The 19,969-nt window shown below is 32.3% G+C and overlaps 3 protein-coding genes across 3 annotated transcripts; all 3 read left to right on the forward strand.

Moving 5' to 3' along the window:
• Window positions 1-1,623: 1,623 nt before the first annotated feature.
• On the forward strand, window positions 1,624-3,241 carry LOC113852055. Its single transcript, XM_027482313.1, has 2 exons — window positions 1,624-2,146; window positions 2,565-3,241. The coding sequence occupies exons 1-2, from the start codon at window positions 1,624-1,626 to the stop codon at window positions 3,239-3,241; spliced, it is 1,200 nt and encodes a 399-aa protein (XP_027338114.1).
• A 1,066-nt stretch (window positions 3,242-4,307) lies between these two features.
• Window positions 4,308-5,949, forward strand: LOC113852602. The gene is made up of 2 exons (XM_027482917.1): window positions 4,308-4,480; window positions 5,405-5,949. Exon 2 carries the CDS (start codon window positions 5,439-5,441, stop codon window positions 5,721-5,723), a length of 285 nt encoding a protein of 94 aa, XP_027338718.1. The 5' UTR covers window positions 4,308-4,480; window positions 5,405-5,438; the 3' UTR covers window positions 5,724-5,949.
• Window positions 5,950-9,153: 3,204 nt separating this feature from the next.
• LOC113853296 (BTB/POZ domain-containing protein At3g22104-like) lies at window positions 9,154-10,684 on the forward strand. The gene is made up of 2 exons (XM_027483858.1): window positions 9,154-10,113; window positions 10,298-10,684. Exons 1-2 carry the CDS (start codon window positions 9,154-9,156, stop codon window positions 10,682-10,684), a joined length of 1,347 nt encoding a protein of 448 aa, XP_027339659.1.
• Window positions 10,685-19,969: the final 9,285 nt, after the last annotated feature.

Below are 19,969 nucleotides of genomic sequence, written 5' to 3' on the forward strand. Positions count from 1 at the left end.
TGAAAAAGACAAAAACAAATAAATCAAAAATTGATTTCAATACTTTTGGATATAAACGGAGAGAAAAAGTCCAATGTGAGGCTGTTTTGACACCTCCTCCATGAATGATCCTTCAACTTGGTATAATTAGAAAATGTTGCTTAGCGAAGCTGGGTACCACGGGTTATTGTCCAATCCGGTTGAGTTCGGCTTATGACCTGTTTGTGTAAGTAGCATACCTCCGTTCTCAAAGGAATTCCAAGTTTTCGGATTCTCACGTAATTTACTTTGTAAGTTGTGCCGAGGGGAGTTTTAATTGATATATATACAAACAGGCTTTTTATCAGGGAAAATCTTAGGCTTTCAAGTGTTCATCAAATAAAGTGAGATTTAGTCCTAATTCATTGCATTTAACTACATAATTTTTCACTAATTGAATTAGCTGGTTAATGAATGAATTTGATTTACATGGTTTCATGACATCATCATCTTATTCGTTTGGTTAGAAGTGATGCTCTTAAGGCTAAGCTTCATTTTGAAGCCAACATTCCCATAAGTGGTCACAGGGCTTATTGAGCTTATATATCAATATATTCCCCCACTTTCTTTGTAACTTTATCTTTCCTTTTAATTGGAGTTCAATATTTCGGAGGAATGAAATGTCTAGATGCACCAAGTCTAAAGGCTTTGGTATAAATTTGGATAAATTGCATGATCATAATAGGGATGAATATTTGAATAAATATTAAGAGGTGGCCTGCTTGGACGGGTTACCTGCTGTTGGAGCGATTTCAATATAATTAATTAATTAATTAATTATATTATATTAGTAATCATCACTCTTTGCATTGGGATTTCAATAGAATAGTGTTGATACTGAAGACAATTTAGAATGCGGATATCACCAAGGGCTGTGGTTGCTATATAAATTAATAAATTTTCATGACGCAAAGGAATAAATTAAGCTCTTTCTTGAAGAATCGGATTAGTCCTAATCATTGCTATACAAATAATTAATTAAAGAAGGAAATGGCCTGAAGAATTCTAACTGTATGCTTGAAGACCATGCACAGACTTCTGACTTTTGAGATAAAAATTGTTATTAAATTTCTCAGAGCTGTGAAAGCATCGTATAAAGTTGTTTATTTGATTATTCTATTAAATGTCTCTTATTGATTAATTCAATTTCAATCTCATATTTTATTTGAAACAATTGGATGATTGTGGTCCTTGTTTCCTCATGGGTTGATTGTTCAAAAATCAGAAGCTAATGTCTAACCTTAAGCGGTATAAAAATTCTTGGAGATTGCTTGAATCGGAAACCTAGATTGAAATCTGAGTCATCATAAGACTTATAAATCAAAGTATAGAGTTTATGGCAACTCAATTGATATCTATAAAATGTGTATCATGTTACACATGGAATTTCTCTATGTGAATGGTCTAAATTCTAAAAGAAACAACAACTTGCTTACGAAGGAAATGTGTAATTGAGAATTTAAAAAATAAAATAGATTCCTTGATTGTTTGCTTTCCTTTGCAGTTGGAATGGTTATCGGTACGTGGAAATATTCTATACATTTCTTCTCTCAAATCCTTTTGAAGGTTGAACCTTTAAGAGCATAAAGAAAAGAGAGACACAGAATGCTTGAGGTCTGGCTTTCTCTCAAGAGAACACTTCAATGCAAACCACACCCAAATCAAATTCATGATCCAAAGACAAGTAAGAACCAAAAAAGTAATCATAGAACCAAGTCAGGTAAACTTGAGAGTTCAAATATCAAAGATTTCATCCACGGAAGCAAGAGGTATTCAAAAACTCCACCAAGTTCCAACCCAAAACCCAAAGGAAGCATTGACATCATCAATCCCATAACCCATGAAATTGTTCTTGATAGCTCGAACAGCAACATTTGTCGATGTTATCCTTGTCCTCAAAGCAATAGCAGCAGCAAAGGTTCAGAAGGTTCTCATAGAACAAGAAGGACAGCAGCATCTTCAAGGACAACCAATCATGTTGATTACAATGAAGCAAATGCCTCCTCCAACTCAAGGATGCTGGTTCAGATGGATCCTGACGGTTCTTCAATAATGATATGTCATAAATGTGGTGAGAAACTAAAAAATCTTGATGCGGTAGAAGCACACCATATCTCCGAGCATTCAGGTAACAAAGACTAGTAGTTTCCTAATAGAACTGAAATGTCAAAGTTTGAGGTGCTTCTGCTTTCGTTTTTATTTTCTTCATGTGATGCTTCAGTTGTTGCCAACCAATTGATGTAACTTGATATGTGTTGATTGAACTTCCTCTTAGTTTTGGATTCATAATTTTTCTTCATACTTAGGGGACTGAATGGAAGTGGAAATAAGATAAAACTTATCATATACACTAGACCTCATGCCACTACCTTTTTATGTGTTATATTTGAAATGAGAGTGCATGTGATTTCTGTAAACTGAAGCTAGATATTTTTCATTTATGGTTTGTTGAAGGGAATAAAAATGAAACAGAACACTTATTTATTTTTTATGGAGTGGAAATGTACTTCTAAGATCCTAATTTACCAACATGTACTGTTTTGCAGTCACTGAACTTCAAGAAGATTCATCCAGGCAGATAATAGAAATAATATGTGAAACAAACTCAGTTGATTCTGAAAGCATGTTGGGGCAGATTGATTGTATCTTAAAGGTCCAGAACATACCAAAAACCCTTGCTTGCTTTGAGGAATATAGAGAGATGGTGAAGGTCAAGGCTGAAAAACTACAGAAGAAGCACCCTCGTTGTGTGGCTGATGGAAATGAGCTTTTAAGGTTCCATGGCACAACTATTGCATGCTCTCTAGGCATAAATAGTTCTTATAAGTTGTGCACTTTAGAATATTGTGGAATATGTCAAATTATGAGGCATGGCTTCTCCACCAACAAGGAATTCCAAGGTGCATTAGGGGTTTACACCACTTCTACAAGTGGAAAAGCCTTTGATTCCATTATGACAACTGATGAGAGAATGTTTCTAAGGAAGTCTGTTATAGTGTGTAGAGTAATAGCTGGGAGAATTTATACTCCTCTTGAGGAAATTGAAGAAAAGGTTGATTCAGAGTTTGATTCATTGGCAGCAAAATTATATGGTCATTCTGATGTTGAGGAACTCTATGTATTGAATCCCAAAGCTCTACTCCCTTGCTTTGTGGTAATCTACAAACAACAAACAATGAAGGTTAAAAGGTTCAACTCAAGCTTGAGGACAAGTTTTAGATAGGTATCTTTTAAGGTTCATGTGTCAGAGTAGAGATTCTTCTGAGGTATTTTAGAACTTCAGTATATTTATTTGCTTGTGATGATGTATAGATAAAATATCAATTCAAAGTTGTACAACATTCTCACCAATTGGATTAATTGTATCTTTAGCTGTTGCAAGCAAGAAACAATAATATATTCATTGTTATCACGTTAATTTTATTTAGGAATCGACATTGATGTTTGATGCCTAACATGCTCTATGATTTGTTTATATTCCATAAATTAGACATGATGCTTGTTTGTACTTTTCATTAAAAGGGCTTATAGTGTGTATTTATGTGGATAAAAGGGGTATTTGTTTCAATTATATTAATTTTTTATTGGGTTTTTTTTTATCTCTTATCTTTTTATCTATCTCCTTATTGTGTTTTCCCCGTACTGTGTGATATATTATAAAATATAAATTTAAGAATAATATTATCTTTTTGAGTTCATTGATAAAATTATGGTGAGTTGATTAAAGTAAATATGCCTGATAATCTAGTGTTTATTATGTAGGGTGTGATTATATTGCTCTTTTGGGCTTTGAAGTTTTCAATCCAAGATCTTTTGTCAAAAAAGTTAAAAGGAAAGTGGGCCAAAGTGACAAATGGGTCAATGGGCTCAATATATATACGCTGTCACTAGTGAGGCAGTTAAGCTTATTCATTAAACCAGATGGACCTCTCAGTATCATTGTCTTCTTGACGATGACATTGCAATTATTTCTTTCGTAAAGGCCTTTGAAATTGTAGACCAAAAAACGGTGTCTGAAATCAATACACATATCAGTGTTTTCGAACCAAAAAAATGGGTGTGCATGACAGATAAAACTGTGATGGTGCTAACTAAACGGTGTCAATATTATTATATCAGGGAATGGTTGATGGTGAATTTTGTAAATTTAACAAAATTTGGAAGTGCCTTTTTGAAAACGGAAAGGACAAATAAAGAATAATTAGAAATGAATGTGATAATAGTAATATATAATGGAATGAGTTGTGTACGCGTATTGGCCGAACTTTATTACAATTTTTGGTGTTATTTATATATTTAATGCAATTGCAATGTAAGGAAAGAAAGTAGGCCTCAGTTGTGTGTGTTATGTAGCTGCGAGTGGCATTCTATTTTGCATAAATATTCTGCGCCAAATTACGCTCAAACGCACTCTCATCTCTTGTTTCGAAACGAAGCCACCTTTTTTGTTTCTCTTCAAAGGGTAAGCACTATGCACTCTTCTTTGTTTTTTCTCTTTCTTTTATATCGTTAGATCTGAGCCTCTTTTCCTCTTTATTACTCGAAATTTTTAAATTCTGATAACTAATTCCTGAGATTGCCTGATGTGAATATTTGTAACCCCTTTATGATTCAAGGAAGTATCTTTTGTTTGGTATATTAGGGTCTTATCGGTCTTTTCTTTTGAATCTGGTTGGTTTTTCATATGGATTGTAGTAAGATTGGATCGATTGGGGAAGGACGTGTGAATCTTGTAAACTAACGAAGGAATTGGCGATGTTGTTTTCGATTATCATCTTCTTGCAATTGACGATCCTATCCTGTGAATTCTTAGCTTCTTTGTAGAGACAATTGATATTACACATAATATGTTGAGAAGAGGAAAAGCTTTTGATTCTTTGCAGAAGCTCAAGATCACATTTTTCCTATTTTGTTAGACAAGAAACAGATCCTCGTTTCTTTTTAGTGATAAAGTAACATTACTTGCTGATATGTGAGTGAAAGGCCTGCTCTTGCTTCTTCTCTTTGGGAGTTTTGTTATTCTCTTTTGATTGCTTCTGTAGTCTGAGTCAAATCTTGAATGTACCGTGTTTTTGTGAGGTTTCCTGGTGATTAGTATGTTTTTGAGGGTTTTGGATTTGGCATAATGAATGCACACTGGTGGCTTGATTTTGGGAGATTTTCACTTCTACTCACTGAGCAACTTCTAATGATATTAAAACAAAACCCTATATTGTATTTTCTTGAAGCCAAAAGTATGTTTAGTATGTGTGAGAAAGAGGAAAAAAAACTGGGAAGGGTGGGATTGTGATTGCAATATTGATATGTCATAATTTAAGCCTTGCTGGTGTTTTGCATAACATTTACCTAGAATCACAACTTTACTGGTCTTTTGCATGATGCACAGCTTTTGGGGACTGAAAAAGGTTGATATAGAAGCCATGGTTCTTGACTCCATTCTGTCTTCTCCTCGAATGAGGTCTCCATCTTTCAGGAGGCAGTTTACAAAGGATGAACTGGGTAATTGGTCCACACTTGTCCAGAGGCATCGCTTCCTCTTATCTGCTCTTGTTCTCCTAGCCCTCCTCTGCACTGTTTATCTTTACTTTGCTGTCACTTTAGGAGCCAGTGGCTCCTGTTCTGGGTTAACTGGAGCACAGAAAGCTTCATGCCACATGGAGCTTGTTAAGGATTCTGTGGCCAAGGGCAAACTGAAAATTCTTTAATATTTCAAAATATAATTATAATGGAATTTGTTTTTCTTCTTTTTATTTTGCCCGAGAATAGGCGATATGAAATCGAAATATAGTCTCCGGCTGCAGTATTAGTGTGATATGTATACATACTGGTTATCTCAGTATTTGTGAGCCAAAATGTACAATACATGTAGAAAGCAATTTCTTAGATACATTATGTTAATTTTGGTGATTGCGTACTTGTTGACATAAATTTTTGGGCAACATAGTTGCTAAACGAAATTTGAAATTACTTAATGTGTAAATTATGGCTGTTTCGAAACCTCATTTTTTATATTAGTCTGATGTCTGATAATATTGTAATCTGTATTGCTGAGTGAGAATAATCTGAATAACTCTCGCAGCGTGAATAATTCTCGCAATGAGTGATATCATTTGATCACTCCTTTTACTTGTGGTAATATGATCACGATCGATCAACTGAATTTGCCTTAACTATAAAATGCATAGATGTTATGGTCGGACCGGTAAAGTTGAGTAAAGATTATTTGCATTTTAACTGTACCTTTTAACATACCATATAAATCTTAACAAAGCATTATTCTTAATTATTTAAATAGCATGAAAGCTAAGCTGAAAAAATGGTGCCTTCACTTGGATTGCCTCTCCTCTCGAACCAATTACTTTGTTCCATTTTCTCATTCATTCACAATTCCCATTACAAGTAAATAAAATCAAACGAACTGCAGTCTGCAAAGATTACGTTCAGTATTTTAGGTCGATAGGGTATAATATCTACACAAACAGAACAATTTAGATCGATAGTTCACAAACCATTATTTTGAGGCCAAATGACTTACGTCTACCCCTCCCTCTTTCTCTTTCTCTATTCCTCTAATTAAAACTTAAAAACATTTTAACAAAAAGAAAAGCTAACAAGAAGAGAAAGTGTTACTTTATAAAATATATCATTTTTTAATTTGGATTGTAAATAAAAATCTTTATTTTTTTTTAATTTGAGGAAGAAAAAGCGGAGACAATTTCAACACATTATTCTGATCTTAAAATTCTGTGGCATACACACGATTACATAGAGTAGTCCTCCCAATTCATCTTTAAAAATGGAATCATCTGTTCTACTCTTCTCTTTTTGGATAAATTGGTAGGAAGCGAGACGGGAGTAATAAACCCACTTAAATAATATCAACCCCTTTTTTTCACTTTAAAATGATTAAATCCTTGTTGTATTAATTATGCCAAATCATGCATGAATTGATTGATAATAAATTGTTTAATAGCAAGATCATCCACAACAATGGTCTGAGTTGGTGTTCACGTCGTAGTAATGGCTGCTCATTATGGTGGTGACAATAATGATACCAAGGAGCAGGTGTGATTGCCGTGGCTTGATGATGAGAAAGACAATGGAATCAAGTATTTAAGGCACAAGTTTTATTATTATTTATGATGAAATTGAATGAAAGTTCATCATCCACTTCGAAGGGAATTAGCATCTCAATTTGATGCAGGGGGTAAAAATACTAATCCTTTTCTGTAATCATTCCAACATATATATATATATATATATTGATTTTTTTTTGCCAGCACACCATTTTAATAAACAAAAATGACTTGAAACGCATATAACCTTATAATGCTATACAATTTTTAATACACCCTTTGAGTTTAAAATTCATTATAATTTTAACTGTCGCTTTACTCAAGTCACAATATATTATCATGATACAAATACATTAAAATTTTAAATATACTATAATCACTTCAAACTATATAAAACAACTACATATAATATTCAAAATATTACCCATATAATTTGACCATTTATAGTTTTCTTCCACCAAAATTGTAGCAAGTCAATATCGATTTGTGACCGATAACGGCCTCTGGTATTTGATGTTTCACCCAAAGCAAAATTGTGTTGATTTTCCCATTCCATTACAGTGGGATCCATTGTCCACCGAATTGGTCAAATAAACTTCCCCAAAAATTGGCGGCATGAGTAACGGAAAAAGTTAAGCACCGAGCTAATTGAGTCAAGCTAGATACATTGGTCACGTTGAATAATGGATTATTATAATTACCATGACCAATGCGCATGCTCAGAATTGTGTTGTGTTTCTAGCGTTGGGTCTCTCAACATGTCTCTATTTTTATTTTTTAATTCGGTAATCTAAAAGTTGGATTGGGGGGTTTTCAATCCTCTGTTTGTATAAGTTAGAAATGGAGTTATGTTACTGAGAACAAATTCTCTTTTCATTTAACTGTATTAGAAAGGGTACATAAATAAATTAAACTATTGGATTAGTATTAAAAAGTACACCACGTTCAGTGAACTGAAATCCAAACAGGATTCAAACAAGGAGGTAGATTAACAGGTAGTTCGGTTCCTTATAGTTTAACTTCAGTTTTAAAATATATTTGAATGTTTATATGGAAATTTATTTTGTTCTCTAATGAAATTTTTTAATAGTTGACTTTTCATATATTCGTTCAGTATAATCAAATTTCTTCCCAAATGTTACCAATATTTTATGTCTTTTAACAAGTAACCATCCCCTCATGTTCCTTTGTTGACTAAGCAAAAACAACACCTTTCTTATTCACATCACTCTTCTCTTTCTCTTTTAACTGACGATTTTTCCCTTTACATGTTCCCACGTACTTCCTTTGTCTGATTGGTCTGTACATCATTTACAGAAATGCCCCACAAACTTCCTAGTCCTCAAATGCTTCTTTGACATTGTACTTACTAATGTTGGAACAATGGGAGCTTCTTGTGACGTTGAAGTGAACATCAATGGTGAAGAAACATTCATAGTAAACAAGGTGAAAATCCTTCTGTTTTTATTTATTTTATTTTTCAGTACCTTTCAGTTTCTTGAGTGAAATGGTTGGTGACCAGCATGCGCTCGTTCTTTGCTCCCAACAAAATGAGCAGTAGACACTTGACATTCAATTGCACCATAAAAGTATGTCAGGCATGACATGTGGACCTCCTTGCAATACCCATCATGTCTTTCCTTTCTTTCAAAGATGACCCCCCATGATTTATTATCTCAAGTGCCTTATGGTTGAGGTTTTCTTGTATCATCACATTAAAATGTGGGTATATCTTCTATTTAATTCCATGATGGATGTAGATGTATCATATTCTCTTCATTGTTGTGGTGAAAGTTAGATGTGTTATTTGTTGCTTTTATACACTTCACCTTTACTTTCATTGGTAAAGAAACCAAATAAATATTTCAATAGTTCTTCATGCCATCTAACCATCATAAATACTGTGCAGAATATTCTTTCATCATTCTCCCGTAAATTTAGCAACTTATTTGGTAATCTCGTGGACATAAATGGGGGTCTCAAAGTTATATTTAGTGACTTTCCAGGGGGTGCATATGCTTTTGAGCTCGTAGTACGGCTTTGCTACAATAGCAGCAAGATGGAGGTAACTCCATCCAACGTGGCCATGCTATGTTCTGCTGCTCGTTTCTTGGAGATGGAATGTGATAATGTTCTTGGAACACACAGCTTGAAACCCCATATTGAAAAGTTTCTTGAAGGGATTCGTTTCTGGACTTGGTCTGAGCTCCTAGAGGCATTGAAACAGTGTCAAGACTTAATTTCTTCAAAAAGTTATTTGGCAATTCTGGACAGAATTGTTGATCACTTGATAGAAAGGCTACTAATTTCACCGGGTATTACAAGCCCATATACATGTTCCTCTAACAGATCCAGCTTCCAGTTTTCTTGTGATACAAGCAGTAACAACAGCTGGAGAAATAACTGCTCTGGGGCTACATGGTGGTTTGAACATCTTGTGTTCTTGAAGATTGATTTGTTGGACAAAGTCATAAGGACAATGATATCTCATGATTTTGATCATGGTGTGGTCTCTAGGTTTCTGTTCTACTATCACAACTCAAGTTGTCTTGGTGCTATACATGCTGAGAAGATTGAGACAACCAAGGTTGTGATCAATCTTCTTTCATTGCTAGACTTAAGATCAATTTCTTGCAAGGATTTGTTCAATCTTAATCGAATTGCTATTAGCTTGAAAATAAGCACATGTTGTATAAACAAGATAGAAAGTCTCATAGGTCCTCTGCTGGATCAAGCAACAATAGATTATCTACTTCTTCCATCTCCACACGGGAGGGTTCATGCATATGATGTTGATTTTGTCCTACGGCTCATACACATATTTTTCATTGGAGGAAGTTTTGAGTTAACTTTGAATCGACTCAAGAGAGTGGCGAAAATGATGGATTTGTTCCTTGTTGAAGTTGCACCAGATCCCAATCTCAAACCTTGTGAACTTGAAGCATTGATTACAGTGCTCACAGATAATGCAAGGGAATCTCATGATCAATTATACCTAGCCATTGACATGTATCTAAAGGTAAGCTATCACTTTGCATCGTTCTATGACTCTACTAGGTGCAAGACAGCAATACTTGTATGCAATTTTACACTTTGAAAAGCTTGAAGCTTCTAATCGTTTATTGATCTTAGTATTTTACCAAGTTATAGTGTTTTATGAGATGTATTTCATATTTGAGTGTTTCACTTATATAGATACATAGGTCCATGCAGGATTAAGTGAAAAAGAAAAGATGAGTATCTGTTATACACTGAACCACGAGAAGCTCTCAGCTGAACTTTTCAGACATCTTACTCGAAACTTGACATTTCCTTCAGAGGCAAAACCCAGAGCTCATGTTACTAGACAAAACCGAATGAAGACCTTACTCTCAGAGAATGATCATTTGAAGACTTTTTTTGACTCCATGTTTCGTAAAAGCTTCAAGAACATAGAAGTGAAAGAGGATGATGAAAAGGGAATCTATGATGCTGATGAGCTTAGAGGAAATTTGGAAGGAATGCAGGGTGGGACCCAACTGGGTAGTGTAAAGAAGTCAGGGATTCATATCATGAGCAATGCTTTATACTTGCCAAAACTTTGTTCATGATGTTTACTTCCATATTTGACACTGAATTTTGTGTTTATCTTTTTGTAGCAGTCTTCTCTTATTAAAGGAGTAAAGTTATGCAAGTCCTGTACAGATATCATATTCTATGTAACAGATTTCACAAGTGATTTGATATAAGAGAAAATTACCACTTGTTTGCTCTTTGTGCATAAAAGAAGCATAGCCTTATGCTAACCTAGCTACAAGACTCTTACAGGGGCTTCAGCATCACTACATATTGTTTCTTTTTTCAATCAAGTTAGTGGGCTGGCAAATATATATTAAATAATTTTAGATGGATTGAATATTATTTCATGTTTTATTCGTACGTACTAAAATTAACCTAATATATATTTTGAATGTATATATTATATTAATTTTGATGTATATAAATAAGATATCAAATAATCTTTAATTTTACATTAAGTTACACAATTAAATTATTCAATAAGAAGTTATTAATTAGTGCAAGAATATATATATATATATATATATATATATATATATATATAATAATGTATGTCAATAACTGAGAAGAATTTTAGTTATATTCGGCATTAATTAAACAAACAAGGCACGTTTTTCTAAATTTGAAGTGCCTTTATTGATCCAAACCACACAAAAGATTGGACACTTAAAAACGTAAGAACCCATGAATTAGATTAATAGGACACTAATGGGGTTAACCGAGACCGTGTTGGTGTCTATGTTCTTCCCATAACAGAGAATGGGTAATTCCAAAGAATAGAACATGCTGATTATGCGGCAAGGAGCATGCGGATTCCGGGGCTCATGGCCTCAAATAATAATTTGATAAGCCCCAAGTGTTACTGTTAACAATCATTTTTTGAGTCAATGTTTTGTTCCTCACACTAACCCAAGTACGTTTATTCACAGAAGCCGTTTCTCCATGCAACAATCCTGGGAATTTGCTTTAGTACTAACAGCAAAAAGTAAACTACCAAGTTGTAACAAAATACACCGTAGATTATTGTTGTTATTAATCAAGTGTTAATCAGTGTCCAAAAGGACGAGGAACCAAAAGTTAATTTTTTGGGTAAAAACATATAATAAATATATTTTAATGCAGTCTAACATAGTTTTTCTTTTTTAAATTCTTACAATTCTTTAATTAATGTCTCAAGGATACTAGTTAACAAGATTATTATTGTTATTATTATTATTGTTGTTGTTTTTGTTTTGTTGTTGTGGTGTGTTTTGAATGGTTTGTATAGAATCTTACAATTGTGCTGCAACAAAGAGAGTTGTGATACATAAATGCTATAGATGGCTTTACGAATTGAGAGACCAACAAAGACATACAATTTGGATAGAGTGATACTTTTAGCCTTTCAATTTTTCGGAAATTTAATAATCGATCAGGTGGGGAAGCTTCGCAATTCTGCTACCGTCATTTTGTCGTTTCAACAAATCTCAAATTAAGGCTAAGTTTATGTTACAATCACTAATGATCATTTTTTTTTTTTAAATATATATAACTTGGTGATCAAGCATTTTGGCATCATTGTCACGTACGGGTCTACTTGCGCCGCATTAATCAATTTCACTATAAAACTCAATTACATATGATTGCCTTACTCTATATAATTTTATTTTATATAATATATACATCCGTTGTTGATTATATCATAATATGTACAAATCTATTATTACTTCTAGTCATTTTTATAAAAATTAAAAGACCAAATTATCAGAATTAAGAAAAGTAATTAAGTCAGTTATATTTTCTATAAATATAAATTTTATTTCAAGAATACCCATAATATTAAATAATGTAGTTAGTAATTTGTATATTTAATAATGCTAATAAAAAAAGTATAAAAAATTTTAATAATTGATGCATCTTAAATATATCATTTGTTTCTTATAAAAAGGATCATAGGTAGTAATTTTTTGGGAGTGTTAAGAGTACATATGTCATATACTCATGCAATTTTGGGATTAGAGATAGTAATTTTACACTTGCATAAATAGTAATTTTTAATCTTTGTATTTTTTGGATACTGACATCTATTATCATCATTATATAAAAAAAAATATTTATAAAAAAAATATGTTCTTATAACTTTGTAATCATAAGTGGAATTAAACATACATAATCTTCAAAATCTTTTGACACTTTTCAAGATATGTGAAAAAAAAAAAAGACACTAGTTAATTATTTATTTTAAAGTCAAAATCATAGAAATAGTTAAGTTATTTTACTTTTTCATTAGAATTAAAGTTTCCAAATGACTATAAGTGCTTATCTTTCAAATTTACATATTGCTTTGGTCTAACAATACCAATAGAAACTAGAACATATAAGTACATAAAAAGAAAATCAATAATTAAGCTATCTAATTAAAATTAATAGACACATTTAATTGAATAAATATATTAATAGAGTATTTAATACATTTATTTTTATGTTTCAACTAACTTTGTGCATGCATAATTGCCTCCAAAGTATCATCATGAAGCTGAGAACGATAATGACTCAACAATTTACCTCTGGGTGACCTCTCATGATGAAGACACTGGGAATAAGAGTAAGGTTAAGACAAAAACACTTAAGTGCTCAATGATTACAATGAGTGAACACAACACATTCTTTTCTTTCTAACTTTTTAATCTGAAATTGAAAGAAAAATAATAATTTTAATTAAAATAATATACACACACACACATATATATATATATATATATATATATATATATATATATACACATAATATATATTATAAATGCTAGTATGGGGTGGGATGGGTACCTAAGTACCCATATCTACACTCTAACACTCATCTCCAATAAAATTTGCAAGTATTTTCTTATATCCATATCTATACTCGTTTAATGGGTCAATATCTATTGCAGATAAATTTTACAGGTATCTATAAGGTACTTTACCCATTGTCATAAGTTATATATCCATAGTGACTAATCCCATTTATTACAATTCCTTTAATATCTCTAACAAGTATGCTTCTATCAGTCCAAAATTTCAAAGAAATAGGTTAGAACAACACTCACTTATGTATTACTCAACACAAGATTTTTACTTATACTTAACTTCTAGTGTTAGTTATCTATAATCTTCATAACTTGAAGCATATGAATGTTTTTCTGGCATGAGCTTCTTATAAAGTTATTTGAAAATTAATATCAACTATTTACTTACTTCCACATTCTTGTTTCTATAGCAATGTAAATTCTAAGTCCTAACAATATAGTAGGCAAAATATCATCTGATTTACTTACTCCCCCATGCCACACATATTTAATTTTCCAGTTGCTCTAACCTTATTCTCAGAAGACTAAATTTTATGTACACTAGTGTGTTGTTATTGTAATACTTTATCAGAGAAATAAGGTTTTCATTCTTGCAAGATGCAAGTAATAGAGTCAAAATATCCCACTGTTATTGCAAATTGGATTTTTTTTACCCTTGCTTGCAATTCAGTCTGTGTTTTTAAATTATTTGATGAAGTCTTTAATTATGTAAGAAAAAGAGAACTAAAAAAAAAACACAATTTTTGGGGTTGTTTTTATCTTTCATTCATGCTTTGTTTTTATGTTGCATTCATACATAGTTCTCTTGTTAGATGAAATACAACATTTCAAGTAAAATAGAATGGACATCACTTACTTTAGAGATTTAGATTTTGGGTTATCACCGTATTTTACCTACTATGACATGACTAAACAAGTTACTACACTAAAAAAAAAATGAAAATAACATGTCATACTAATTTCACGTCCAAAAATATCAAGAAAAAGTCTCAATTCTAACACTCCTCCTTGACAGTTTTCTTGATCATTCAAGTCTTTATTTAAGCACTTCAAACTTGCCCTAGGAAAGAGCCTTGCTCATGATGTTTGCAATTTGATTTTCTAAGTTGCATTGCACAAGATTAACTTCTTTAGATTTCTCAACTTCTTTAATTGCATGATAATTCACCTTAATATGTTTTGATCTACCATGCTACATCAGATTTTTAGCAATTACAATGACTAACTTATTATTTAATCCATATGACAATAGCTTCCTTGGCCCCACATCAAATAAGACTTTTCTAAGCCAAATAACATGATTTTCAACTGTTGTAGCTCAAGTATACTTAGCTTCAACTAAGAATTGGGCCACCACTTCTTGTTTTTTTGAACTATTTGAGAAAACATCATTGCTAGATGAGAAAACATAACTAGATATGCACTTTGAATAATCTATACTTCCTGCCCATTCACTATCTGCATAGCCTTGAAGTGCTCCACTTTCATTTTTCAAATAACACAAGCCATAATCAAATGTACCATTTATATATTTCAATACACACTTTGCAGCACCATAGTGAGCTTGACAGAATGCATATATCTGAACAACAAGCTTATAACAAACAATATCTTAGATCTTTTATGATTGAAAGGAATAATAAGTTTTCGACTAAGCTTTTCTAAATAAATGCGTCTACTTTGTTGCTTGCAATATTAAGTCACAACTTCTCATTTATAACAAGAGGTGTGTCCATTGGTTTACATTTCTCCATATGAAACTTCTTTAATATCTCTAGGACATATTTTCTTTTTGAAATGAAGATTCCAATTTTAGATTGATGTATCCCCATTTTAAGAATATAATTTGTTTATCCTAAATCAATCATTTCAAACTCATTTTCTATGTTATATTTAAATTGCTTTTAATATAACAACTACATTTCAATGCTTGTCTTCTTCACATACAAAGTAGCTTCATTTTCACTTTTTTCAAATATATTTTGCAAAAGATAGTCATCAATTCTAGTATACTAAGCCCTAGGTGTATACTTCAAGCCGTATAGAGTTTTATGTTGTTTGTAGAGTTTATTTTCACTTTCCTGAACTTGAAAACCTCCATATTGATGTACATAGATGTCTTTTTCAAGCAACCCATTTGAAAAGCTTGAATTCACACCAAAATAATAGATCCTCCAACCCAATTTGGCTACTAAAGCCACTAGCATCTTAATTGTATAATGCCTTGCCATAAGAACAAAAGCATATAAAAAATCAATTCCTTGTTACTAATGATAACCTTTAACAACCAATCTAACCTTGAGTTTGTTAAAAAAAACCATCAAATTATTTTTGGTTCTATAAATCCACTTAAGACCAATTACCTTTTTATTGGTTGGTCTATGTACAAGCTATTAAGTTTGTTTTCCTCGACCATATTCATCTCCTCCTGCATTGTGACCTTCCAACCTTCAAGTTTAGCAGTTTCGCAATACCATTTTTGTTCTAATGCTACAATATTGCAACTTTTATAAATTTCAGCTAGAGTTATGGTGTCTCTAACTAGAAAACCAACATCACTATCATAATCTTGCCCTTCATCTTTATAATTTTGATCTTAGAGATTCTCCTCTCCAAGTCTTCCTTGACTAGAGACTTCAACCTTGCATTATTTCTCCCAATTCCATTTGAAATACTCATTAAACTTTACATTTTTACAAACAAAAATCTTCTTTATCAAAGAATTGTAAATTCTATAACCTTTAGAGTTATTACTTATTCCAAGAAAATAGAAACTTCTAACTTGTGATCCAATTTGTCTCTTTTTAGTTTTGGAAAAGAGCAAAACATAACAACCAAATATGTTGATGTGTATTGTGAAAATGCAGGCAATGGACTTCCTCCAAAAATGTCAAATGAAGGCATCATGTTGATAGCTATCAAGTGTATGAACTACAAGTGTAATAATAACATTCCTTGTAGGTTGGCTCATATCTTGATCATGTTCATAATTGGTAAAACACAACATTCAATAGTTCAAGCATTGAAAAATTCAACTTAGGTATATTGTTCATGAGGTACATGTCGTAGTGGCTACAAAATGCCTCATAAGTGTTATCATAAGGGTGCATAGTTTGGTGATTGTCACGTGGCTCATCTTTGCAGCATTTTGACCATTATCATTCTTAATATCGTCATCCCTATCATCTTTGTGCAAGTCCCAACACAAAGATGATGAGTTGCAACTTTGTGATCAAAGACATTAAGTGGATAAGTGATCATTAGATTTGTTGGTGATGTGTTTAGATATTATATAACAAATGAACCAATGCTTCATGTATACGAGCTCTAGACAAAAACTTGTGGGTAAACGCCAAGTTACCACCACATGTATTCACATAATGGACGTGTGTCTACAACCATAGTATCTTTAATGTATCGATCAATGCATTAATCCCATACCTCTTGATATAGTTGAAAGTGATTAAACCACCATCATGCTTGACCTTGCACCCCAAATCCATTGCTTCCATAAAGCTTGTTAATGTTCGTTGCATGAGGTGGAATGTGTTGAGCTCCTCCAAACTGAGGTAGAACATGGTCTACAACGTGTCATTCAATAATGGCAAAACATATGAGAGGGTGACTGATGTCCAAACACCATTTCATCACAATGTTATCAATGGCGGATAGTGGCTCATGGCGGAAACCAAAAAAACTATCATAAAGTTATGGCAGCCGCCATGGCAGGTTATGGCGGATATAATAAAATATATAAAAAAAAATACTAAAGGTCACAGAAAATGATAGAAAATAATTAACTCAAAATATATGTAGCATAACCTACAATCTAAAGAAATAATTCAATACAAAATATGCAATTATCAAATGTCAAGTTAACAATAAAAACAAAGATTATCAATTTAGTCCTCTTCTTCAACTAACATAATCATCCTCTTTCTCATCTACCAAGGCATATCTCTCCTCCTCTTTTCCCTCAGATTGTGGAAGATTAATTTCTAATTCATCTTTTGTTTCTTCCAACATTTCTTCATTTTCTAATTCTTCATCATCATTTTCAAGAACTATTTTCTATTTTTCTTTTGCTGTTAAACATAGCTTGATCTTGAAAACTTTTGTAGCTTTGATAATGATACCACTTGATGAACTCTTTCTATTTTTAGAAAGACACCTAGTATATGTTGTAGGCTCTCCAATTCCAGAAGCTTCATAAATTGCTACCTAATTTAAAGTGTTATCACCATAAAAAAAAAAAAAAACTAAGTCATTTCCAGCATCCTTATCATGAGCATCATCATCCATTTCTCCAACTAACCACTTATTACATTCATCAATATCATTGAGTGTAATTGGATCAATTACATCTTTAAGATTGTAACGTTCTTTGAGTTATTGGTTATATTTCACATAAATCAAGTCATGTAATTTTTAATGATCAAACCTATTCCTCTTCTTTGAATGAATCTGCAACGTGAGTTTAATTAAAAGAATATTAATTAGTTTCTTTCTAATTTTTAGAAGAAAGTAGTAGGCTTGAGAGATGAGAAATTACTTGCTCAAAAACACTTCAATTGCGTTTACATCCGAATGCACTACATGCCAAGCTCAAAAATTTGATAGCTAGTTGCTGCATATGTGAAGCTGAATGTCCATACATTCTTCACCATTGAGCTATAAAATGAAAGTTAAATTATAACTCTAAAGATGAATTATAACCTTAAAATTAAAATATTGAAGACTTTAATGAATTACCAGGAGCAATACTTTTTCTTTGTGATTTTGCAAAGTTAGACCCAAAGAGACCACCACCACCACTCTTATAAATTGGTAATTCAAGTAGTATGCTTTGTTATACATCCCGACTTAGCACTAACCTCTTGATACAATCATACAACCTATTTGTAACTTCCAAATCAAATTCTATTTTAGGTTGTCATAAAAGAACTCCGAGTTTAAAATGTGACTAGCTGCATGTAATGGACGATGAAGCTGATAAGTCCATCTATTATCAATGATTTCAAACACATCTTTGTATTTTCTTTCATTATTTTTGAATGAGTTCATAATAACTTCTTTACCTTTCTCCATTGCTTCATAAATATATCCCATGGCTGGTCTTCTTTCTCCATCAACCAAACGTAATACCCGAACAAGAGGAGCCATGATTTTCAAAATATATACTACATTATTCCAAAATACAGGATTTAATAGATTTTTTGTTGCTTGCTTTCCTTTAACTTCCTTTGACAATTTATTTTTACACCACTCCTCAAAAGTAAACATCTTTCTAAGATTTGTTTTCTCTTGATGAAGCCTTTCTAATGATAGAAAAGAAATTGCAAATCTAGTAACTGCATGCCTTACCAATTCCCTCTTCTTTGTAAAATTTCTCAACAAACTCAAGGTACTTGAATGACTGTAGATAAAACCAACAACAGATATTCTCCTTTAAATTGTCTTCTTTATCAAGGGAAGTTTTCCAATATCTTCAAGCATACAATTTATGCAATGAGCTGCACAAGGAGTCCAATAAAGATGTTGTCTTTTTGCTTACAATATCTTACCAGCCATGACATAATTGCTCCCATTATCCATTATCACTTGCACAACTTTATCTTCTCCAATCTCCTCTACAAGAGCATCAAACATCTCAAATAATTTTTCACTAGTCTTTACAAAATTAGATCTATTAATGGACCTCATAAACATAGTCCCAGCAGGAGAATTGAGCAAGAAATTAATCAAACATCTTTACTTTCAATCTGTCCATGCATCTGACATGATAGAACAACCATGTTTGCTCCATTACTCCTTATGATCTTTTAGCAAAGAATCAGTATATTCTAGCTCTTTCTTAAGAAGTGAAACTCGAATATCATGATAACTTAGAGCTGATAAATTTGGACCAAAGGCACCAACAACTGTGAGCATTTCTTGAAATCTCTTCAATTTAACAAGGTTAAAGGAAATGTTAGGCTGATACCAAAATTGAGCTATATATTGATGGACCTTTACCTTGGCTTCTTTGTCACATCATTCTCTTATATTTGTTTGTCTCAATTTTTCCTTTTTTCTTTTCTCAATGTCACTTTCTGGCTTTCTAAAAATAAGTCCATTAGCCCTTTCTGATTTCCAATAGCAACGCTACGTGTTTAGGTATCCTCTTTATTCTCACTTTCATCATAGCTTATACCTTTAAAGTTTCTCACATTTGGCATCTCAAAATTATTTTGACTTTTTTTTTTTCCATTTGATATGTCTCAATCTCTTTTCTAACTTTTTTTGGACACTTGAGACAAGCTTTCATGTTACTCTTCTTTCCAATTAAATGTTGTTTCACTCTAGTGATTCCAGCACTCATAACTTTTTCACAAAAGTTACACACAATATTATTTGTATCTCCATCTTTCACCGAATAAGCATATTTCCATCCCAGGTCGAAATGTTTAGAAGTTCTTGAACAATTTGATGAAGACTCATGTTAAGCCATGT

The sequence above is a fragment of the Abrus precatorius genome, unplaced genomic scaffold, assembly GCF_003935025.1.
Source record: "Abrus precatorius isolate BTA unplaced genomic scaffold, Abrus_2018 Scaffold10, whole genome shotgun sequence".
Classification (NCBI taxonomy): domain Eukaryota; kingdom Viridiplantae; phylum Streptophyta; class Magnoliopsida; order Fabales; family Fabaceae; genus Abrus; species Abrus precatorius.